At 44.2% G+C, this 25671-nt stretch overlaps 1 protein-coding gene across 8 annotated transcripts in view; it reads left to right on the top strand.

Annotated features, from left to right (window-relative positions):
* Positions 1-25671, top strand: part of PHACTR4 (phosphatase and actin regulator 4) — a gene marked incomplete at its 3' end in the record, with an annotated part of 99197 nt that overhangs the window by 57440 nt on the left and 16086 nt on the right. For 5 of the 8 annotated variants that reach the window (XM_084609634.1, XM_084609631.1, XM_084609632.1 and 2 more), the window contains 4 exons: positions 19134-19310; positions 19884-19964; positions 23380-23535; positions 23654-24022. In XM_084609634.1, the coding sequence (XP_084465760.1) occupies positions 19163-19310; positions 19884-19964; positions 23380-23535; positions 23654-24022 (754 nt within the window). In that variant the 5' untranslated portion in view covers positions 19134-19162. Of the gene's footprint in view, positions 1-7388; positions 7683-19133; positions 19311-19883; positions 19965-23379; positions 23536-23653; positions 24023-25671 lie in introns of those variants that run through there. The other 3 variants (XM_084609629.1, XM_084609628.1, XM_084609635.1) reach the window with 3 other exon arrangements.

Consider the following 25671-nt stretch of genomic DNA (forward strand, 5'->3'; position numbering starts at 1 on the left):
CTTAAAGGTAACATGTTTCCATATTCCAGTTTGTTGTGCCCTCCAGTAATGCAACTTGAATGTGACAGGTGGGCCCCCTATACCTGATTGCTTGCATATCAGTAGAACATGCTATCAATTCACTGCTTGTTTGGTGCTTTGTTGGAATTTATCCTGCTGCTGTACTTTTGTCAGCTTTTGACCAGTATTTACTTTAATACTATTTCAGAATACTCTGAGGAGCAGTTGGAATCTGCCTACGAGAGTCCATAGCCTAGAGACAGTATAGTCATGAATACCTGAAATTATCGTGACTTAGCCAAGATGTGCCTGGATCTCAAATTTTGTTTATAAGTTCCAGAATGCAAAGGAGTGCTCTACTGTCAATCAAAAATATTTAGCGTACATTTTAACTATGATGGATGGAGAAGAATGGAAGAAGACGTGAAAATCACTCCACATAAAATCTGCTCTTATTTTGAATTGCATTTCTGAGCTTTAGCCTCATTAAGTAGAATCAGGCTTATGGCCATAGAACCACCAACTTGACACCCAGGCATCTATGCACAGAAGTGTCTTGTAAGCATTTTAGCTGGGATTGTGACAGAGGTTTGCAAGCATCCTGGGTGCTCTAGCCACCTGATCAGTATAATTCTCAGATGCATGGCCTGCCTAGCACTGGTATCCAGTATGTGTTAAGTAGGGAGCAGCAGCACTGTGGCTATCCTCAACTTGTTGGATCACAACTCCTCCTCCCTTTCACTTTGAGATCAGGAAGAAGCTGGAGTTATTGAGTAATCACTGGATACAAGGCCAGCAAACTGCTTGAGGAAATAGGAGTTTCCCAACTGGAAACTTAATAGGAAGTTCACAAGGAAAGCGGGTGACTAGTAACTGGCTTACCGCACTAACCTAGTGTGCCTCCAGCACAGAAAAGTATGATCAAAGTATCCAAAATCTAAACGGGATGCCAGTTGACTTGTGAATAAGCTTTCTTATGATCTGTGTGAAGAGGAGGAGATCACATGCTGCATTAACTGTTGTGACCTTTTAGATTTACTACCCACCTTTCCAACCACTTACTCACTTTACATTGGTTGGTCAGTCGTAGCGAATACCGTTTCTAAATGTTTGTGCAAAGTGTAATGGGAAATCAAGTCAAATGGCTTTCATAGCACCTTTGAGGAACTTTTACAGATACTCAGCACTCTGTGAATCTTCTAGTTAATTCATTTCTTTGGATTCTCCTAGCTATATACAAAATCCTGCAGACTGTCTAGCATGCAGTGAAAACATTGTCCATCAATTGAAATGAACAATGATTGGGGGAGCGTGCACGTGTGTGTGAGAGAGAATTAAACACAGAGAAACTTTGTTAAAATATGTTCAGTGTGTTATCACTTCCCCCTCTCTTTCCCCTAAAAGGATGTTTATAAGGGATAGCTCAGTGGTTTGAGCATTGCCTGCTAAACCCAGGGTTGTGAGTTCAATCCTTGAGGGGGCCATTTAGGGATCTGGGGCAAAAATTGGGGATTGGTCCTGCTTTGAGCAGGGGGTTGGACTAGATGGCCTCCTGAGGTCCCTTCAAACCCTGATAGTCTATGATTCTATGATTCAAAATCCAGTACGGTTGCCTTATCTTTTTAAAAATTAGTACATTTACCTTGGGGTAAGAGTCCTGTTTTTTACCTAATCTCCCTGTAAGGTATGCTGTCACTGTGTTGCTGACAGGCTCTGAAGGAAAACACCCAGTATCGTTCATTTGTTTTGAATGGACTACTCAAGCTTGTGTGGAGTGAGTAATGCAATCCTCCCTTCTTTAACTCTGCTATGGAGCAGAAATGTCGGAGTCACTGTTCTGTTTCACATTACAGTCAGAAACTAGTGTGAACGTCTGTGTCCACATAGAGTAGCTGGTGCTTGTGATCATGATGGGTTTCAGGCTGTAAAAGCAACTCTGTGACCTGTCTCAAAGTAGAGGTACATAACAACCAAGTTCTCCAGTCAAGGTGGTTTCCTGTATATAGCGCCGAATAGAAGGCTTTCTGTGGAGGATGTCCCTAGTACCTCTCTACAGTCCACACCTAGCCGCAGTTTGCAGCTCTTTGCTGTGTAATCAATATACTCATATGTCTGGGAGCAGATATCAACACTTCCGCTCTGGGAAGCATTACTGTGAGCAGTATTGTCATCCTCCTCGATTATGATTTATAAAAGCTGCTGTATGCACAATTTTTGTACTGTTTTAACTAGATTGGCTTAGAAACGATATAGAAAAAGTTGTCCCAATAGAGGTACCTTTATATCCTTATAACTGCAGCTACACTAGGGAATTGCACAAATCTCTCTTCTTCTCTCCCCCCCCGCCCCCAGTGTTGTATAGTTGACTTTTGCTGGAAGTTTCATTACTCAGTTTTGTTTATAAAAGGGCTTGACAGTTGAATGTTGCTGCACCATAGCTACTTTTGCTGTTCTGTCACAGAGACTTTATTGGACTAGATTCAGCCCTGCAACTCCCACTCAGTCACCAGGAGTAATTATAACTTAGGCCATGTCTAAATTACAAACTTTTGCTGATGGAAGTGACATCAGTATGAAGCAGTCGCAGTTAGCCTGTCGCTCATATGCGTGCGTACTTGGCTCCTTTTGTTGATGGTGCGTATACTCGCCAGGAGTGCTTGTCGATGCACAGTGTAGTTATCCCGGTGTGCAACCCACCACTGTCTAGCACACTATCTTTTGGGGAGTTTTGGCAATACATGGTGGGGCAGAAATGAGTCTCTCGGGCCGACTGGGAGCAAGGGGTCAGCTTGCCAGCATGCCACGGTCTCCATCCCATAATGTCATCTATATCCCATAATTTTTGTTTTTTAAAATCCCACTAACCCGTTCAGCCCTCCTAGCTGTCCTCCATCTCTTACAGAAGCATGGAGCCTGCACAGGTCTCTGCTATTGTCATAAGTGTTGCATGCACAAGATGTACAAAGGTAGATTTTGTGGAGGGCAGATTGCTGTGGGACATAGCGAGAACAAATTAAAGATTGTTTTGTGGCGTTCGTGGAGCAGCTGCAAATGGTGGAGTGTCGTATCTGGGCCTGAGAGATTAGCATTGACTAGTGGGATTAGCATTGACTAGTGGGATTGCATCATAATGCAGGTTTGGGATACTGAGCAGTGGCTGCAGAACTTTCAGATGCACAAGCCCACGTTCCTGGGTCTCTGTGTTGAGCTTGCTCCATCTCTCCAGCGCAGGAATGCTGGAATGCGAGCTGTGCTGGTGGTAGAGAAGCGAGGGGTGATCACGCTATGGAAACGTGCAATGCCGGATTGCTACCAGTCAGTGGGAAATCATTTTGGAGTTGGAAAATTCACTGTGGGAAATTAATGGAACAGAATTTAACAAGGGAAAAGAACATTCATGTCCGTTTCAGATACACATGCAGCAACCGTGGCTTTCACAGGTCAGGGTATGTGAAGCTGTGATTGTCCTTAATGTCCCTCAGTGTGGAGTGGTTGGGGTAGGGACGTGGTCCTATGCCTCATGGAATGTTAAGGCAGGGGTGTGGGGAGGTGCTGTAATGGAGTTCTCCATGGCTTGCAAAGGGAGGTGAGCCTGTGACTGTTGAACCAGTAGGTCCATAAGAGTCTGCAGCATCTGTGTTTGCTGCTGGAGAAACCCCATTATGTCCTGCACCTTTCTTCTGTCTGCTGTGTCCTTCTTCATGCAGTCTGCAATATCACCCTCTAGGCCCTCTGTTCATGGTCTGATGCAGCACTGGCTTGCATGATCTCGCTGAACATTTCCTCCTGTGTCCTCTTCTTTCTCCTCCTTATCTGGTTCAGGCAATTCCACGAGTGTGGAGGGAGAACTCCTCAAAAGTGCCATGGCAGCAGCTACAGATAAAACACAGAGGTACCATTGTCAATATAGTCACAACAGAAAGCAAAAGCTAAGATTCAGAACTCCCTTCCCTTGCTCCCCTAAAGATTGATACAAGATCTGCTTATTGACACTTCTGCTTTGGAGTGCTTGTGTACGGCTCTACTCACAGCTGCAGCCATGGTGTGTATGGCTCACCATGGGCAAGGGAAATGAGGAGATAATTGCTCGATTGCATGAAACTGAGCATAGGGCAATGGCAGTACAGTACATCACTGTAATGGAAAATACATGAACACACTTACTCAAGGTTCCTTCCCCTGCCTCAGGCTTGCTTGTGCTTGACTTCCAGGACTGATGGCTCTGTTGTGGAGTCTCAAACGGGTCCTGGCTTGTGGCATATCTGGACACCTCTTCCCCCACCCTCCCTGGTCACATGTCCCCCTTCTTCCCCCACTTGTCCTCACTGTTCATGCTGGGGGCCTGTGACTTGGGCTCCTCAGAAGTATCCACGGTGGTGTGCAGGGTGGTGGTGGGGTTTCCACCAAGTATGGCTCAGCACTGGACTGACTCTTGGCTTCCCTGGCCTTCTGATACACCTGCCACACTTCCCTTGCTTTCACGCAGCACTGTTGCTGAATCGGGTTGTCCGCCTTCTCTTGCATCCCCCATGTAATCTGCTCATAGAGGTCTACGTTTCTACGGCTGGTACAGAGCTGCATGTGCATGGCCTCTTCTCTCCACAGGCCCAGGAGATCTCATATGTCTTGTCTATTCCAAGCCTGAGCACATCCGGAGCGTGTAGCTGGCTTGGGCAGCTGCACACAATAATAGAGAGAGCATCTAGATGTGCTCGCCGAGCTGGGCAATCAGGGGAAAAAGCATTTCAAAAATTCATGGATCTTTAAAGGGGCTTCCAGTCTCCATGACCCCAGGCAGTGGAGTTCACAGTTGTGACCAGAGTGGTCAGTGTCAGGCATTGTGGACAGCTGCCGGAGGACTGTTAGGGTCAACATAAGTAAAGTGGCATCAACACTCACACTGCATGAACCTCAATACATCAATCATGGGTCAGTGCCACTTGGGGAGGTGGTGTAATGGGGTGCCTACATAGGTGGGAGACACAATTAAGTATAGGCACATGCACAATTAGGTCAATGCAAGGTGGCCTACATTGGTCTAACTTCGTGTTGTAGGTCAAGCCTGAAGCTATTCCCTGAATATGGCCTGTCCTTTGTGTTCGGTGTACAGGCTTTTCTTATTTTACTTCAAATGGGAAGGAGCCGTGGTTCTTTAACCCTAGCCCGCAGCTTGCTAATGTAAGACTAGATCAGTGTTGGAAAAAATGCAACAGGAATCAATCGCTGCGGGGATATTCCTCCCAGACCTTTCTCCAAGCCAGACAACTTTCATCTGCTGATTCAGAGAGAATATGCAGCCCTGTTACCTCTGGACTTTGTCTCCTTCACATAGCTGTGTATTTAAAAGGCTTTCTGCCTGTTTCAAAGTAAACAGCTCTTTCGTGAAGTGGAGCATTTTTGTAATTCAGAGGACTTTAATTGCTTATAATATGGATTCAAAGTTCTGTAAAGAAACAGTACTTCTGATCCTGTCTGACTCAGCAGCGAGAATAATCATGATACATTTAATTGGAGTATGAAGATGCATTGTGGGGGGTGAAGATAAGAACAGTGCTTTCAAGATTGTAAAGCAGTTCTGTGTGTGGGGACATTAGACGTTTGTCTGCAAATCTATTACTCCATTTGATCTTGTTGCTGCCTTGAAACTGTCCATGGAAACAAGATCCATTTGTTCAGAAGGGACAGTTTAATGCAAAGCACGTTACATCTACAGGTAGAGCAGAGGGTGAGCACTTTGCTTTGTGCATGTTTTACAGCTGTGCTTAAAGGTGGAGGAGTGAATCTGCAGGTCACATGATTTCACAGGTAACTTGTCAGAATAGGCACCAGAGATGCTACCCATATGCATTAATATAACTAACTTGGTGAGTTTTTATTATAAAGCATGTCCCAAGATATATATATGCCAGCCAGTCATTGTATAGTACACTGGCTCAATATACCCTCAAGGGTAGCAGAGCAAACACCTGCTGCTCTTATCTAATGCACTAATTTGATCTGTAATATCCATTACATACCTAGATACTGGTTTGAGGGACTGAGACCTCATTTGGAAAATGGCTACGTCCTTTGGCCACCCGAATTGGCTGCCCGTGACCAGTCAGTGTATTGGGAATTGTGATAATTTTGTCAAGCAGAGCACTATGGAGGGTGACTTCTGTTCCGTGTAATAGAAGAGCTGTGATGCCGTGGGCTGTCCATAGTGGACTTTAGTGGTGGTTAGAGCAAGACTAGAGAGCTGGGTTTGGAGCAGATTGCTACATTGCAAGACGATGCTGCAGCAGATTTTATGTTAGAGACACTGTCTGATTAAGTGTTTAAAATGCTCCCTTACCTATGTTACAGATGTCATTTTGGATTATTAAAACAGAATTTTTTATAGCATTCTCTACTGCTTGGCTTCAGGATTTTGCTCCCTTTGACCGCAGAGCATTGCAGGTCGTTTTAATTTTTTGCTTTCCACTCACTATTGTGATGCTGCAATGTGGGAATTCTTGTGGGTTTTACAAAAATTGTTTCCATTTCTATTAATCATAGCTTTTTCAGCAAAGAAAATCTAAATGTGGAGATTCTTCTAACTCTCCTATTATGGGTGATAGCTGATTCCTTTCAAGGGGCCCTGTCACATCAGGCAGGCCCCACATTTAGGTTTTGGTTTAAAAAACAAAACAAAAAACCCAATTATATTTATTACAATATACATGTATTTAAGCTCCAAATGAAAGATTGTTTTCTTGCAATGCAAATATCCCCTTGCAGTGTTTGCAACATCATCACAGCATCATTCTAGTGCATGAGAACCAGAATAGAGAGTCATTTTGTTTTTCCGCCCAAACAGAAGTTACAAAAAGTAACCGAACAGCATAAGTAATGAAAAGAAAACTCAGCTTTTTACAATTAATTAGTTCTGGATGTTTGTTACACAAATGTATAGGTTTTTTTAAAAAAAATATGGTCTTAACCTTCTGATGCTCCTTTAATTTTATCACATCCCAGGCTTTTGTACAAATATCAGTTCTGTCTGTATTGTTTTAGCAAAAGGGACTGACTTGATGGAGCCAAACAGCTTATTTTGGTTCATTTTTTTTTAGGCCCAGGTATACTGTAGTATCTAGTTGATTTTGACTGGGAAGTGAAATAGCTGAAAATACAGTTTGCAAACTGTTCTCAGGTAAAATCTCCCTCTCCTCCTTCCTGTTTCTCAGCCTCTTGGTGTGTTCCTGCTAAACTTGACGTAAGGAGCAAAGGGTGTTGATTGTTTGGACTATGCAGCTAAGCGGCTAGAGTGTGGTTGGTAGTCTCCTCCCCTGCCTGAGCTTCAGCCCTGACTAGTGTGCACTCTGGAATGACAGGCATTCCTGCTTGAAGGGAGCTGGCATGGACGCTTATTTATGAGAATCACAAGTGCCGGGGCCTGGGATACAGGAAGAACAGGAGCTGCGGTAGCTTGGCTGACACCCGGGCCATTTCCTGAGTTCTGGCAGTCTCCTGGTCGCAAGGCCCTGGATTTTCCCCCACCCTCCAGTGTGGATTTCTCCCTTTCAAAAAAGGCTAACAGACTCTCCCAGGGTAGTGGTGTGTGGTCCCCCCGACCCCTGTGCCGCCTTCAGAGAGCTGCTTTGAAAAGAATCTAAGCATGGGGCAGACACTGTTCTCGAGACCAGTACATCCAGCTGCATTCGGTAAGTAATGGAGGGCAGGAGAAGTCTAATAATCTCTGGCTGGGGCCGAGGCAGGGATTGCAGGTGAAGCTGGGAAGTACATAGAAATGGAATGCTAGGATTGTGTAACTTGCATAGATCACATTAGACTTGGAAATGTCTGACTCTGAGAAGAGTAACTAGAGGGGAATTACTTTGTGTCTCTCCTTTCTCTCTTTGCTGTGTTTAAACTTATTTACTATGCAACTTATTTACTATCCTTGCTGATACCTGTAGTCAGGTTCTGTGCTACATTAGTTAAAGAACTTTCTCTGATCTTTGCTTGCTGCTGCCTGTCAGGTTCAGGGACGCTGGTTTACAGAGCCCAGTAAAATTCCCCACATTTGATTGCAATTAAACATTTTATACAGCCGCAGTATGGAACTGATACACAAGTTGACCGTTTTGCATGGCATCACTGAGCTTTTGGGGGCACCTTTAATATTTTGAAAAATGGGCTTGGCAGTCTTCTTTCTACTTGATTCTATCTCTGCCATTTCTTCCCTGCTTTCTACAGAGGGACGTCTGTGGTCTTGAATTCTGGGGTACTGATGCTCCGACTACATGGAGTGGAAGAGTCCTGATGTGATTAATTGCTAGATATCCATAGTACAAGTGCCAGCCCAGTACTTTAGATTTTGAAAGCAGAATTTGATAACTTTGCTGTAGACTAATGAATTTAGCATGGCATTGGGAGCCTGTTTTGGGTTCGATTCCTGGCTCTGGGAGAGTGCTGTGTGACCTAGAACAAGTCATTTCAGCTGTCTGTGCCTTTATTTTCCTGAGTGTGAGATAGGGTGAATGCATTTTCCACATTTCACAAAAAGCACTTTGATATTTGGAGGTGGAAAGCATTTATATAAGTGTAAATTATTCATTCCCTTTCCATTAAATCAGTTTCTCAGCCTTATAACTTTGAACTTTTCTGGTGCTTTTTAGGGGAATAATTAGCTTTAGGTTAAGATAGTGGTTTTTTCCTTCTTACTGGACTTGTTCAAGAGCTGCTAAAAATAAGTGGTGTGTGGGGGGGGAGGAAAACTTCAGTCTTCTCTGCTGTCAGTGGAGATTAATAGTGCCTTCCCCTTGGATTTATGAGGTGTTGGAAGGCAGATCTATTTGGTTTTGCCTGGGCTGCCCCCTCAACCGGGCGCCAGAGATTTCTGTACTTTTTAGTGAGAAGGGAGGATGACACTGTCATCCCCTGCCCTCAGAATTTGTCTTATCCACCTGATTATGTGCCATCTATAGATTCCTCTTATTGCACAACTTGAGTAAAGGTACCAACCCATTGAATAGATCCTGAGATTTTAAGGGACAGCTTTCGCGGGCTCTCTTGTATTGACACAGACAAGATGTTCATAAAAATCCTGTTAAGATGATATTGGACAGAGATATACAAAAGCCAGGGAAGTTAAAGGCTCACACTGTCCTTACTTTGCCCCATTACGGTGGAAGAGGTTGGGGAAGTGCAGTATGTGTTGTGACCGGAGTCTATTGTTGCTTTTAAGGTCAAGACATCTCCCTCCATCTCAGATATATTTATAGCTATAAATATAGAGAAACACACTCTCTCTCTCTCCCCCCCTTCAAATTTTTATATAGTTTTAATTTAATAGGAAGGTAGAAACACCAAACAGATGGCTTCTAATTTTTTTTGAGTCATATCTGCTTACTTTTCTGAAGGACTTAGTTTTGCTACTTTCAGAGACACCGCATCTAGGGCAGAGGGAGATAGGTTTTACTCTGGCTTGTACATCAGTGGCTGATATTAACAGTTAAGAGTTAACAGAACTGTTAACTCAAGACTTAGCTGCAAAATCACTAAGTGATGGCGCTATGCTAGACAGGACTCCTAGATTCCAGGGTGACTTTGCAAGGCTGGCATATTTTTACTTATAAACTAAGTGGTCTTCGGTCTGTTCTACATGATGAACTTTTGCTGGAATGGCTGTGTTGGTCTGGGGCATGAAGAAGTGTAATCCTGACCCTGACTGACACCACTGTACCAGCAAAAGCCCCTAGAGGAGATGGAGTTATACCAGCAGTTTTGCCGGCATAGCTTATTTTTCTTGGGGAGTGAGGGGGTGGGAGCAGATACCAGAGAAGCAGTTTTGCCTGTATAAAAGGCATTCACACTAGGAGTGCTCTGCCAGTGTAGTAAGCCACTATAACCTTCCAAGTGTATACCTGGCCTCACTCTGGAGTCATTGAGGGATGATAAATAGGGACCTCTCTTCTAAGGGTTTTTTGTTTTTTTCCCCCCTGTAAAAGGCGGAGATGTTTTGTGGCCTGACTTTCTGGAGTGTGGATATAGGGAATGGGCTAAAATGCTATCAGAATGTATTTTTTCCTTTGTCATTTCTTTTTCCTGCATAATGGAAACGTTTATAACCGGTCCTAAAGTGTGCAACTTCAGACCAATCTGGTGGCTGTGCTTTATGGTCACATGGGAGTTCATCTCTGGAAGGTTATCCCATCAGTCTGACTTGCTCAGGTGTGTTGGGGGTGATGTTAACCAAGAGGGTGGTGCGACTGACTGACTTTCCTTGTATGATCTGAAAAAGAGCTCAAAAGCTGCTCTCTCACTAACAGAAGTTGGTCCAATGTTCCAGATGTTACCTCCATCACCTTGACTTTCCTTGCAGATTTCAAAGGTGCAGAAGACCTCTTGATAGACTCAAAAAGCTTCCCACTCCTGGAACAAATGTACTTAATATTCTGTCAATATGTGGGGCTATTCAGTTTTCCAGTAGAACTATGCATATCTTTGATGGTTGTAATGAAGTTACTGCATAAGTGCTGTAGCCAGTTTTCAAACACTTTTATTAAGATGACAGACAAAGGCCTTAGCTTACAGCATGAATACATATGTCCCTCAAATTTAAGGCTTTTTTTAAAAAGTCTTTCTAGTCCCATATAAACAAATTAGAGCCTATGAGGTTAAGGGCTCTGACCATAGTGCTGGAGCCACATCCGGGATAATTAAGGGCAAGGTGCATTGGTTTCTTTAAAGGAATGTGACATGAACAAGATCAAAATGCCATAAAATTAGGCCTTCTTTACATATAAACTTGCACTGGCTTAGTTAAAGCAGTGCAAATCTTCATGTAGACACTTATTTTGATTTGTAGATTAATATGTTCTACTTAGTATAAACTGAAATATACCTGGTTTAACCTGAAATAAGTATCCATACATGGGCAACACATATAAGAGGCTTGGGGAGGCTAAGATTCCCCAAAATAAAGAAGGCTGGCCGTGCAGGGAGCAAATGCTGGATGCAGGTCGCCTCCCTTTTGGAGGTGTGCCGGCCTGACGCCTTTGTACCCTGGGAGCAGGAGTGCCGGAAGCTCCCTAGAAGTGTGGGGGGAGGGGCACCAGCACCTGGACCGAGCCCCTAGCCCTCCCCTCTCTTCCGAGGCCCTGCCCGCATGCCAACCTCCTCCTGTGGTCCAGCCCCTGTTCTGCAGCGAGGCCCTGCCCCTGCTCTGCCTCTTCCTCCTGAGGCCCACCCCTCTGCTTCTTCTCTCCGCCCCTTCCCCCTGTTGCTCACCCTTAAGGCAGGAATAAAGGTGGGAGGGCATAGCCCTCCCACTTTTAAAAGTGATGGGGCCAAGGCCCCCTGGCCTCCCCTGTTCCGGTACCCCTGGCTATGGCCACATCATTTTTTTCCTGCCAGAAGGGCGAGCGATGGGTGGAGAGGAGTGAGCAGCAGGGCCTTGGGAAGAGGCGGAGCAGAAGGAGGTGGAGTGAGGGCGGGGCCTCAGGGAAGAGCCTGAGAGGGGGCAGGGCCTTGGGGTGGGGCAGGGGAGGGCCAGAGCAGGGGAGGGGCCACCATCTGGTCACTGGTGGCCCCACTATTCTAGGGAGTTTCCGGCACTCCTGGGAGTGGCCTCCCCAGACAAAAAACTCATTTGCCACCTACGTATCCACACAGCCTTTTGAGTAGGTTTAAAATACCACCTTAAATTGAATTTCTGCATCTCTGCATGTAGACAAGCTCTGAGGCTCATAAATAAAGGACTAATCTATAGAATTGACCGGGGGAGTTCTCTAAGAGCAGAAACTTATCTGGTGATTGGTAGATTGCTTGCAATAACTCCCATAAATAAAAAGAAATTGAACCACTTTCATGTGAATGGTAATCCTTTAGGATGAAGTGGTACAGGCCAACAACAAATTCATGAAAGGCTAAATGCAACGCCAGCTCACAACAAACCATCAGTGTTGCGAAATAAAATCTTGGGTTTGAGGTGGGAGAAGAACTGTTATTTCTTAACAAAAGCAAGATTCTAACACATTCCATCGACCCCAGTGGTTCTTATGACTCCCATCGCTGGTGCATCATCCACCCTGTCACTCTGTGAGATCATCCTGAGTGTGTGTGCTCACCAAGTTCCCCTCTAACACTGGTGTCGTAAGAAAATACGCATAGCATTAACATTTCAGCAGGAGGAAAGATGAGGTGGTAGAGCCTCCCTCAGACAGGAGGTGTCTGAGACACCTACGTTGTTCCTCTTTCACACACTACTCTGCAGAATGGGTGGGGGAAGGAACATGTCATCTATATTTAATCTAAAACAGGGATTCTCAAACGGGGGGTCGGGGGTCACAAGGTTATTACATGGGGGGTCACTAGCTGTCAGCTACCACCCCAAACCCCGCTTTGCCTCCAGCATTTATAAGTGTTAAATATATTAAAAGGTGGTTTTAATTGATAAGGGCAGGGGGGTATCACATTCAGAGGCTTGCTGTGTGAAAGGGGTCACCAGTACAAAAGTTTGAGAACCACTGATCTAAAATATAGTAGGAGAAAACAGTATACAGTCTGTTCTGACTCTGCATTTCTGTGAAGAGTTTCTATTTTTCTTTAGGAGCACAGGAGTAGAATCTGGAAATACCTGTAACCTCCCTCAGCTTCATCAAACCTCCTGAACATGTAATAGTATAGTGTGACTCCTACACATCTGGGATGAAATTCCTTGAGAAGATTTCCTTATGTTCTTCAACCTTGTACACTGGCAATGAGCTCTAAGGTCGATGTGGGCATGGACTCAATCTGTACTGATGAACCAAGTTAAAAACATGATTTAAACTTATTTGTAGTAGCTATACTGGATTTGGACTGCGTGGGGACTAAATTAAACCGGCTTTAAAAAAAAAATCACTGAAAACCATGCCAGCCTAAGGTCTCTACGTAGCTTAGAGCTCTTTTCTAACTCAGCTTGGCTTTGTGATTTTTGGTGTCTCTTCATCCTGTATATCAAGTCCCGGTGTTCTAAAAGATTATCCGGGTACCCATTGCCATTTTAAAGAGGGATGGGAGGGATCTATGAATGTCAGCTAACAAAATAAAGGATTCTATTATTGAGGTTTTTACCTGAAGACTCTCCTATTCCTTTTTGAAAGTTGGGTACATAGTGCAATACAAAAGTGTGTTGCAATGGACGTGACCAGATTACACCATTTGAGGGATGATGCCTACTTTTAATGAAACCCAGAGATCCTTGCTCTGTTGCAGGATTTCATCCATCAGGATATCTGACTCGCCATGGTAACTTGAGGCAAAAACCTTTCCCAGAAATTCCATCACCAAGCCCTGCAAACTTCTTGGGAATCAATGACACGTCTACAGGAAAATATTAAGCCACTAGTTGACTGTGCTGGAGGCAATCAGCTTGGAGTGTGTCAGGAAATCTAGGCCTTGGAGAATGTATAAGAAGCTGGCTCCTGTTGATGACGTGGTTTCTGTTGAATGAAAAGTACAGTAGGCAGCTTAAGGGCATTTTCGTCTTTAATGCAGGAGGAGAAAACAAAGTTTGATCAATTTTAAAATGTCAAGAATAAAAGAGAGCTGTAGACTTTAGTGCAAACAGAAGTGTGATCTCTTCTGTGCATCACAAGTGCCCTCGACAAAATTGCTTTTAACTTTGGAGAATCTCATTCATGTGCCTTTACTTTTCTTTAAATGTGCTTCAGATTGGAATGTCCTAAATTTCAGCAGGAAATGTTTGTGTGTTGCAGGGAGGAAGGCTTAGGATGCTTTTGCAAGTGCAGTTTTAAGTGCACCGGGAGGGGTGTGGTTGCATAAAACATGATGGGACCAAAGTGTGTGTTAAACATGTTAGCAAATCGTTAGCGCTTTTGACCTTAACAGAATTCTATCAAGTGGTTAAAATATACTTTGTGCCCATCAGGCAAGACTGGCTCACGTTTTAACATGGGCATTGGGATTGCTGTTAGGCTAAAACATGATCCTCCTAAGCACCTTTACAGGTGTGCATTAGACAATGGTGAATGTGGACTTGAAGGGCTAGCTGCCTAAAATGTGTGACTGAAATGGGATGCTAGTTTTTTAATGGAGATGAAGCACTAACGCTTGGGTGGGAGAACATGCTGGTTTGAAGTTGAAGCTTTCTTCAGAGTTGTGGTGTGAAAGAACAGCTTTGCCATCACGAGGCAGTCTCACCCAGAAGCATATTAACCTGTCGTGAAGCATTTGATAGAAAGTGCTGCAACCCTTTTAGACTAGATCTATACAGTTATTCTTTTCATTAAAATTGGTTAAACAAGGTTCTTCCGAAGGGTGTGGATGAGTGTACATGTGTCAGAGGTTCTTATTTGACTGGCTAGTGACGATGCTTAGAGCCCTGCATGGATACATCATTTGTATCCACATCTGAACCGCAATCTGCAAAAATGGTCCACGGATATCTGCATCCGAGTCTCTCACCTACCCCCCTATGGATGACTTGAGCTTGCCACACAGGTGGGTGAGAACTGTGCTCTAGGGAGAACTTTGGAGGAGCTGCTAGAAGCTCACACCCCTAATTTCTCTTTCCTATTTTCCCCAATCTCTTTCCCAAAGCACTAAATTGCAGTTCTTTAGCACAGTTTCCCAGCTGAATTACTCAAATAAGGAGGGGTGTGTTCTCTTGATCTCATCATATAAAACAGCCTACAGACCTCCTACACTTCATTATGCAGCAGAATAAGGAGAGGCAGTGAGAGAAACCACCTTTTCTAGACACCTGTGGTGGAAGACTCAGTGGGTGCCAACATCTACTCCCCTTGTGTGCCATTTTCAGAAATTTGTTCACTGGTCCCGATGGAAATGTGCTGAAACTGAATGCTCACATGAGTCCAGTGTCTTTCCTTGGTCTTCCAGGGGATTACCCACTGATCAGAACAGTCGCTGAGTAATGAGACTACTTGAAATACATGTCACTCTAAAGCATGTCTGCAGCAGCTGATCCACCCTGTAATTAAGAGTGCAAAGTGAATATAGCTTATAATGGCATCATAAGACGGCTGTTTTAAATGGCTGTGTGCACATGCTCTTCCTTTCACAGTCAATAATTAGCACTATTGGGGAACATGGCACTTTACAAACCCAAGTGTAAGTGATCATTTCCCTGTGATGCTTGCAATCTAACTTTGAGCCTGTACGATGAGTCATGTTTCAGACAAAGGAGGAAGGGAGCTGCTCTCATGACACAAATAATCTCCTGACAGACAGGAATTCTCAGTGAGAGATTGCTCAGTACAATGCAATGAGCTGATACTGATGGGCGAAATAGTGTAGAGTTTAACTTAAGGTATTTGTGATAGCCAGAACTGAATGACGTGAGAGAATTAAATAGTGGATAAATTCTACCTCCGTGCTTAAACCTGTTTGGATAGCTGCTTGCTTCGTTATACCCTCCCTCTGATCCCCTCAGTGGTGGCTGTAGAAGGAGAGCAGATATGGTCCTCCTCCTAATTGGAAGTGGAGAAATTGCAGCTTGTTGAGCTGTGGTCTCAGTTCATTAATCTGTGAACCTGACAGTTAGCTTATTAAAAGAAAACTGAGCCCATTTTGCTTAGTGCAGCACTCTGAAACCTCAGGTGGCAGAAAGCGCTCGAGCTTACATTTCTTATACCGGTCCTGACTGGAGATGTATTTGAAATGAGTTTGACATGGGTCTTCCGTAATGTTGGTGTTGCACCTTCAGTATAGTGATGGTCACCAACCCTAGGCTCAAATGGCTTCATGGCACTTCAGTTCCAAATTCAATTCACAGTTTGTTCCTGGCAAGAATTTCTGCTTGCCCTGTGAACTTTCAGAATGCTCTGCTGAGCAAAGTGAATGCAGCTCTTTAAAACTACACTCATAACTCCAGGACTAATGCTTCATTCTCTGAAGAAACTGCCTTGAAACATCTAGGAAATCTATCTTTGGTGTTAAGTTTGAAAGTCCAGTCTGATTTTCCTGTGACTAACCCAGGTGAACATGAATTAAACTAAGAGGTAACTTTTGTGCTTGCAGGTGTGGGACTACCCTAGTCTGTTTACATACTTGCAGTAATTCATCAGTGTGGGTGTGGGACTACAGGTGTGGGACTACCCTAGTCTGTTAACTGAATCAAGTTTTGAACTTGCCTTCCTTTCTGAAATGGTTCCTAGCTGTGGCTATGGCCTCAGCTCTTCACTGAGGCTGAGTGAATCAAACTTTTCTAACTGAGAAGGTAGATCCTGACCGCATCGAAGCTGGCCTCCAGTGAGTCAGGAGAAAGAAATCTTTATAGAGCCGGAAGAAACATGCCTTATAGGTAAAATCAAATTGACCCAAGTTTGGGCCTAGGATGTCAGGTTCTAAAATATGTTCCAACTAGTTCAGGCAATGAAATGTTGGAAAATGCCTTTATGTTGGTTGATTCCCTTTCCTCCCTTTCCTATTGCTGCCACTACATGAAATTGACTTCTATGCAAAACTCCTCCTGTTCTGTCATTTCACATCAGACTATTTTTGTCCGTTTGGTTTCTGATCATTTATCCCATGACCCCACTATTAGAAGCCATTAAAGAGCATCCTGTCTTTACATAGAATCCTGCATGTCCCTGTTGGACTCACTGGAATACTATTCCGGTTCCCTCTAGGTTATTAAAACGCCTTCTGTTTTTCCCTTCTCTCATTGGGGAGGCCTGATTTTGCATGCTGTCACTTCTTCACCCAAGAAGTAGTTACCAGGGGCCCATCAGTGCTGCTCTTTATGAGCAATATTGCATCACATAGTAACTACTGAGTGGCATACACAGCATTCTTTGCCTGTAGCTGCCTGGGGAGCAAAAGATTCGGACTGTTGCTCCTGCATACCTAATCTTTTTCTGTGAGTATGTCTACACTGCAGGTGGATGTGTGGAGGTGGGAGTGATTTGCAGTCCATGTACACATACCTGTGCTAGCTTTAATCTAATTAGCTCACTAAAAATAGCAGTGGGCATGCAGTGCCACAGGTCACACAAGAAAGTGTGGACCCAGGGGGACATGTAAGCTTATGCAGTCCTTGCTGCCATGTCATCACTGCTATTTAGTGAGCTAGCTACATTAAAGCTAGCACAAGTCTACATGAACTGTACATGAACGTGTACATGGACTGTAAATCACACACCGCGGCTGCAGTGCAGACATACCTGATGAACAGTGTCATGGCATGAAGATCCAAGTGTCTGTCAATGAAACCCTAGTGAAATACAACACGTAGGCCTTTCCTATTTTTTTCTCTTTTTCTGCAAATTTGATCTCCCACATGTTAAAACCTATCAAGTTCTGACATCTGGTATTACGTCTTCTGACTGGTTACATAAATGTTATGATTAAATGTATGATACTCTATTTGGGGTGTGCTGGACTTAGAAGTTGGCTCTCTCCAAAACCCTATAACCTGGGTTATGGGATTCTTGGTTTGAGCTTCCTGTATGTGAATAGCAGATGAGTGAGTTGTCATCGTGGGTCAGTGGTGCTGCCTTTTCTGGAGACATATCGTGTAGCCTAGTTTGAGACTGTATAGCTCAAGGACTTCATGAATCCAAAAAGTTTGCATCAAACTCCAAAAAGTGTTTTTATTTACAATTGCTCAGAAAAATAAGGCCCACAAGTGTGATTTATAGCCCAGTGCATACACAATAGAGTCCCCAGTGTATTAGGGTATGTGGTTTATTCTAGTATTACAAAAAGCCTTCCTGGTCTACACTAGTACATTAGGTCTGCATAACTACGTTGCACAGAGGGGTGAAAAATCTGCAGCACTGAGCAGTGTAGTTAAGCCGATCTAAATCCCCATGGAGACAGTGCCATGTTGACAGAAGAAATCTTCCCTCGTCCTTCCTACTGCCTCTTGGGGAGGTGGATTCTGTAGGCTGATGGGAGAACCCCTCCTGTCGGCATAGGTAGGTCTACGCTACAGTGTATTAAGTAAAAAGAAAAGGAGGACTTGTGGCACCTTAGAGACTAACCAATTCGAGCATAAGCTTTCGTGAGCTATAGCTCACTGCATCGGATGCATGATGCTTATGCTCATGCTCAAATTGGTTAGTCTCTAAGGTGCCACAAGTACTCCTTTTCTTTTTGTAAATACAGACTAACACGGCTGTTACTCTGAAACCAGTGTATTAAGTGTAGACAAGCCCTTAGTAAGGCTCTCTATTCCCAATACTGGGTACTATCCTGGTGTCCTGTAGAGCTACTTGGGTGCTCCCAAGTCACATATAGCTAGAGGCCAGGGATTCTCAGCCTATAAATTATGACCATGAAGTGGGTCACTAGCAATCTTTAATACGAAGCAAGGCTGCTATAGGTCCCTGCTGGCTTTTGTGGATTGTGAGTTCCCCCTTCCTAGTGAGTTCCAGCAAAATTGCGAACTCCAAGCAAGCAAAAAAGGTGACTGGCATATCTTGATGTTTTGTGTTCAAATCGCTCTTCACAACTTGCCTCAAAAGGAGGCTTTTTTGATACAGAACTATGTTTCATAAATATATCCTCTCCTGCTGCGTTCTCCTGGGAATTCTAGTAAACTAGGTGGAGTGCAAGGTTGCATTGTGTTGCTTTCCTGAGTTTTTGTTACTCTTGGCCCGGTACTGTTAGCTTGTTTTGGGGGTGGGGAGTGGAAATCAGACTGGCTTAGTTCTATGGTATACAACCGTTGAGCTGGGCTGAGAACTTCAGTAGGTTGTGTAAATACAGTCATGGAAGTTTATAGTACAGAAGGTATTTTATTCATGTAACTACTTGTGTCCGGAGCAGTTGCTTCCAGCTGAGATCAAGAGACTGCAGTAAAGCTTTTTGTTTGTGCTCCTAGGGCTAAATTATAGCACTGTACAAATATTAACTAAGTCACAGTTACACTTGAGGGATTTTTAACACATCGCAGTATGTCTTTAGCCTGTTAGCACTGAAAACTTCACTTGGCTTCACTGAAAACTTCCCTACTCCTGTTCGATACTGACTGGTTATGTGAAGGCATGGAGTCTTGCTATCTCCTCTGCATGAATTTGCATCACTCACTGCTTAGCACTTTCCCGATATCCACAGGTGGGTTGGCAGGGACTGACTGGGTGGGAAAGGAGGGACCTCACTGGAACAGACCCGTGACTTTGCTTTTTCTTTCTGTGTAGCTGAGGAAGTGGATCATCCGCCATCTGACATGGGGATGGGGGCTGATGTTCTGGAATCTGGAGACACCACGCCCCCCACCAAGAGGAAAAGCAAGTTCTCAGGCTTTGGCAAGATCTTCAAACCTTGGAAGTGGAGGAAAAAGAAAAGCAGTGACAAATTCAAGGAGACTTCAGAAGGTAAAGCATCGGGCTTGGTGCTGGTCTTGAACTTTGGTTTAAACACTTTTTCCCACTGGGGAAGCTCATGTCAAGTTGTTTCATCCTTTGCTATTAGCCATCAGAGCAGTAGCAGCTATGGGTGAGCTGCAGAGGCTGGCTGAAGCCTTGTGTCCAAGTGCTGGTATGACTGGGATCAAAGCTTAATTCTTTGTCAGTGGTGGAACAACAAATTCACTGATCAGAGGCCTCAGCTACTTGGCTCCTTAAAACCACCGCTTAAAGACCTTTTAACTGTAGAAAACAATATTCTGAAGAGTGTTAAAGATATAAGATTCCTTTGTTGAAAGGAACTTCTCAACGAGGCTTAGGCTGGAGGAATGACTGTTCACTGCTCTAGCACTATATTCTGGTGTGTGAATACAGGCCCCATATAGGTTACTTTTTAACCCCCTCCCTCTTCTTCCTTCATGCAAAATGCAGCAACTTGAACCATTTTTGTTTCATCCACAGAGCCAATACATTTAAAAACAATTCTTTTGAAACCCTCCCCTTGCCCTGTTTTCTGAGTGCTTTTTCTCAATTTAATATCAGTTTTAGAACGAAAGATTTCTATGCGAAAGCCAAGAGAGGAGCTGGTTAAAAGAGGGGTTCTGTTGGAAGACCCTGAGCAGGGTGAGTTTGGAAATGAACCTGTCATCCGCCTATCTGTGTTCTGTGTAGCTGGTCGTCTGCTGACATAATCCCATCCTTGTTGTTGTACCTTTAAAAAATAAAATAAGTTAAAGGCTGTTTGCTAAACATGACCTCTCATCCCTTGTCTGTCCTTTGCACACGCTCCCTGTCTGGCTCCTGCACCTAGCTAGGAAAGCAGTGTAAGGAGGAAGAAATTCCTGAGATAAGCATTCCGTGTTCTTATGCATCTTCCTGTCTGCTGCTGGCAAGGAAATTCTGTGTCACTTCCTGTCGAGTTTGTCATATTTGTATCTCTGCCTGGCCTTTGGTACCATCCCTCTATGTTCCTCTCCTTCACATTCATGCTCACTGTAATCTCCAGGTTGTTCTGATCATGTTTCAGTTTATATTCTAGCCCCAGTGAAAAATAGGCTATCTATAATGTTGAATTTGATTTGTTTCTAGGGCTGCAAGGCCAAATGAAAGGAAACAAAAATTCAGTACGGCTTTTGAGTTGCTTGTGTAGAGGCATTCCATCAAGGAGCTGATAGATGTCTTTTACATGCCTCTGAGACAGGCCTGTAATGTGTGCATTCACTTCTGGGCTCCTCCTTATCAGAAAATTGTAGCCAAACTGTAGGAAAAGCAGCAAAAATGATTAAAACATTAGCGAAATGGGGTGAAATATGACTGAAGTAGTCCATGAGTATTTGAACCTTGTAAACACCAAGTTAAGGGAGGAATTTTGTGTGTTCAAAGGTGTGTAATGAGAGGTCATGGGATGAAACTGAGGAAGCGAAAACATAAGCTTGATATAAATTTCCTGAGAGAGATGACAGATGGGGAGTGTTCTGAGGTGTAACAAGGGGGTGGCATGCAGGAGTATTGGTAAGATATAGAATTTTGTGTTTTGGCAGCAGTCGCATGACCTGGGTTAGGAAGTGGAGGAGACAGTTACAATAAGATTAAACAAAGTGCCAGAAATAAAGTGTGGGACCAGGCGAGCACTGTCAGGTGGATAGATTTTTAAATTACAGAAATTAGAGATGGACTCTTTAATATTTTTGTTGCAAGTCAGTGGAAGGTTTCTACAATTGATCGCACTTTTAAATCCTGCTCTCAGATAATCAGTGTATTTTCTGAAAGGTAAGTGTTCTGGAGAGAAGAGAGAGTTTTTATCCACTTGCATGCACTCTGCTGGCTCCTGGGTTCTGACAGTCAGGTCTTAGTGGCTCATTTTAATAAACTTCTTTGCTGTCCTTTATTCAGTTCTACGCAGCTGCCTTGTGTCTAGTATTCACCTTACAAATTGCAAACAGTGCAGGCAAAACTCTAAATTGTAACATAAATAAAGGAGAGCAGCTGGCCAGGGTAGCGAAGATGTGTTCAGATGGGATGTGAAGATAGGTGGAGTTGTGGCAGATACAGGAGGGCTGTGTGGGGAAGAGGTGTAGAGAAAGTGGTTTATCCACAGTGGGGACATAGGGAGTGAGTGCCAGATGAGCAAGGGCAGCAAACAAAGTCCTTGAGGCAGGCTGGCCCAAGCTCATGGAGGGCTTCAAAAGCAAAGACGACCGTTTTGAATTAGATTATGGAAAGCCTCTGGAATTGAAATGGCTGGGGGTGAGGGAATGAGAAAGCCAGCAGCAGCATTCTGTAAATGCCGGAGCCTGGAGAATATGGGAAGGCATTAGGAGAGAGTTGGAATAGCTGAGGAGGGGCGGGGGGTGTAATATCTAGGGAACTGTCTGAGGGAGATGATAGGCAGATTGACAGATTTTAGAGCAGTGTTTCCCTGCGTGAGGGAACTCGTATGGAGGGAATGAAGGACTAGTCAGATGGCCCTCTGGATTGTCCTCCAGAGTCCTGGCTTCAGTTTTAAAATGAAAGTCTCATGTTTGCGAAGAAAACAATAAAAACACTAAGGCCATGTCTATGCTACTGGCACAACAGTGGCACAGCTATGCTGCTGTCGTGCCATACTGCAGACCATTCCTACAAAGACGGAAAAGGTTTCTCCATCAGCATAGGTAATCCACCTCTGAGCAGCGGTGGCTAGGTTGACAGAAGAATTCTTCCATTGATTTAGCCATGCCTACGCTGGGGGTTAGGTTGTCTTAACTACAGTGCTCAGGGGTGTGAAGAACCGTAGCTATGTCAACCTAACTTTTAAGTGTAGACCAAGCTTAAGCAAATTTAACGAACACAGCAACATCTGCCTGAGTTCTCAGAGTGCTTGAAACAATAGCTGAGAGTGGAAAAAATGTGTCCCATCAAGGTGACAACTAAGGCTATGTCTACACTACAACTTATGTCAGCAAAATTTATGTCACTCAGGTGTGAATAAATCACCCCCTGGAGTGACACAAATTCCACCTACACAAGCGCTTGTGTGCACAGCGCTATGTCAGTGGGGAGAGCTTCTGTAATACTGTATGGCAGGGCTGAAGGGGTGTGTGGCTGGCTTTGTTTTCCTGAAGAAATGCTCAGCTTTCAGAGTTGAGAGAACACTGCTTTAGGAGACATGGTAAGAAGTAGTAAGTTTTAAGGTTGACGAAGGGTTTGGAAACACGTGCTGGACCTCAATCAGAAAGGAAGGTAGGCGAGATGGGACTTTGTTTAAGGAAACTCTTCTTCCCCATTGTTCAAGTGTTTCGGGCTGCTCATCATTCTCCAGGGCAAATGCTGCAGGAACGCCATGTACAAACCAATATGGAAGGTATCAGTGCCCTGGGAACACTGACTGAATCTTGTCGTCAGAACAAATCTATTGTACATACAGTGGAAACCTGGCCAGCATTTTGAGTTCTGTAACGTAGCAGAGTACAGGGGTTTATTAGAAAGCCCTTAAAGTAAGCTGACATAAAAGGCTGCCCAGAGCTTGATTGCAACTACTCCTGGACTGCTGATCATGGGATAGTGCTGGCCTTGAAGGCCATCCTATCTTTGAATCTTGTAAATATATTCCTTTGTAAATGAGTCCATTGTGCAGGAGACTGATGGGGGAATAAACAGATTGTTGGAATAAATGATACTACACACTAGAGTTACAGGAGATTAGGCCCTATACTGTCTTTTAGCACATTGTTGAAATCAAGAGCTCCAAACTAACTTGGTGCTGATGTTACCATGTGCTATTTTATGCAGAAAGTAATTCTAGGACCAGATATTCCAGAAGTAAAAGGAGTGTTGTGGATACTTGCAGATTTTTAAATATAGTCATTAGCAATCTATTGCCAGTTCACTGCCTATTGATAGGTGTGTACCTTCTCAGACTTCAGATCATAGAATCATAGGACTGGAAGGGACCTTGAGAGGTCATCTAGTCCAGTCCCCTGCTCTCATGGCAGGACTAAGTATTCAGTATCCTTTGCCTTTTCTGATGGTTTTCTGTTCATTCCCCACCCCCTCACAGATGGAGAGGAACCAGACAAACTCAGCCATACTGCATTGAAGAATGGGCATACAGTCCCCATTGGTGGTTCTGGGGTGTCAAACTTGGAGGAAGAGGTTGAGAAGAAGTCAAGTCTTAGAAAGTCTGTTCCAGTTGAGGAACCAAATAAAAGACTAGGTAGGAAATCAGGCTTGCTTCAGTTTCTCACAAAGAAATACCCGTTTTGAAATCTCTTCTCTTGGGTCCCCTCATTCACCAATCTCTCTGAGCACTTGTTTTGTGTTTCACTTTGCAGGCTCATCCAGTAGCAATCCCAGTTCAGAAATGGAGCCTCCTCATGAGCCGCAAGCACCCAAACAGCCTTTGCTTCCTCCAAAAAGACCCTTGTCCTCTTCTCAGGAGGCAAGTGATGTGCAGGTGAGGGATCCCGCCCCTGCCAGCCGCACCACAAGGACTGCATCCTCCTCTACTGTTACTGCCACCACCAGCATATCCAAGACGGTCAGTTCCACAGTCGCCCCTTGCCCAGCCCCCAGGACTGTGCCCCCTGCTCTTGCCAGCACTAACACTACTGCTGCCACAAGTACAACCAGCGTGGTGCCCGCCAAACAGCCCCCCATCCCGCCCCCGAAGCCTGTGAACAGAAATAGCAACCCTTTAATAGGTAAGTGTCGTCGTCTTTGCAACTGGCTGTCAGTCAGACCTAGGATGCTCTTTTGTTCTTTGAGATTGCAAACTCTGTTTGGAAGGGAAGATTTGTGTTGCTGTGTTCATACAGTATCATGTCTCGAATGTCTGTGAGCTGATCGAGGATCTTCAAAGCTTGACCACTGGACAAGCGTGGAAACTGGATGAGCTCTGTTGATGCTGGTTCCATCAGCACAGGGCAAACATTAATTACTTTCAAGAGGCACTACAAATTGAACGATCTGCCTAGCACAGATGTATCCAGCAGCTGATCAAGGGAGGCAGTCTCTAGTTTTTCTGTTAAGGGTAGTGATTGAGATTAAAAATCACTATTGTTATAAAGAGTCTTTAATCTTCCACCAATGCGGGAATTTATCAGCTGTGCTGGACTGGAAGGCTTGGGATTGTTAGTGGGTGTTGGCAAAAAGAAAAGGAGGACTTGTGGCACCTTAGAGACTAACCAATTTGTTTGAGCATAAGCTTTCGTGAGCTACAGCTCACTTCATCGGATGCATACTGTGGAAAGTGTAGAAGATCTTTTTATACACACAAAGCATGAAAAAATACCTCCCCCCACCTCACTCTCCTGCTGGTAATAGCTTATTTAAAGTGACCACTCTCCTTACAATGTGTATGATAATCAAGGTGGGCCATTTCCAGCACAAATCCAGGGTTTAACAAGAACATCGCGGGGGGGGGGGGGGGCAGAGTAGGCAAAAACAAGGGGAAATGGGTTACCTTGCATAATGACTTAGCCACTCCCAGTCTCTGTTCAAGCCTAAGTTAATTGTATCCAATTTGCAAATGAATTCCAATTCAACAGTCTCTCACTGGAGTCTGGATTTGAAGTTTTTTTGTTGTAATATCGCAACTTTCATGTCTGTAATCACGTGACCAGAGAGATTGAAGTGTTCTCCAACTGGTTTATGAATGTTATAATTCTTGACATCTGATTTGTGTCCATTTATTCTTTTACGTAGAGACTGTCCAGTTTGACCAATGTACATGGCAGAGGGGCGTTGCTGGCACACGATGGCATATATCACATTGGTGGATGTGCAGGTGAACGAGCCTCTGATAGTGTGGCTGATGTGATTAGGCCCTATGATGGTGTCCCCTGAATAGATATGTGGGCACAGTTGGCAACGGGCTTTGTTGCAAGGATAGGTTCCTGGGTTAGTGGTTCTGTTGTGTGGTGTGTGGTTGCTGGTGAGTATTTGCTTCAGGTTGCGGGGCTGTCTGTAGGCAAGGACTGGCCTGTCTCCCAAGATTTGTGAGAGTGTTGGGTCATCCTTCAGGATAGGTTGTAGATCCTTAATAATGCGTTGGAGGGGTTTTAGTTGGGGGCTGAAGGTGACGGCTAGTGGCGTTCTGTTATTTTCTTTGTTGGGCCTGTCCTGTAGTAGTTAGGCCTAACAAAGAAAATACAGGACAGGCCTAACAAAGAAAATAACAGAATGCTACTAGCCGTCACCTTCAGCCCCCAACTAAGTCATTATGCAAGGTAACCTATTTCCCCTTGTTTTTTTCCTACTCCCCCCCCCCCCCCCCGCGATGTTCTTGTTAAACCCTGGATTTGTGCTGGAAATGGCCCACCTTGATTATCATACACATTGTAAGGAGAGT

This window comes from Lepidochelys olivacea, assembly GCF_965140295.1.
Source record: "Lepidochelys olivacea isolate rLepOli2 genome assembly, chromosome: 19".
In the NCBI taxonomy this organism is placed as follows: domain Eukaryota; kingdom Metazoa; phylum Chordata; order Testudines; family Cheloniidae; genus Lepidochelys; species Lepidochelys olivacea.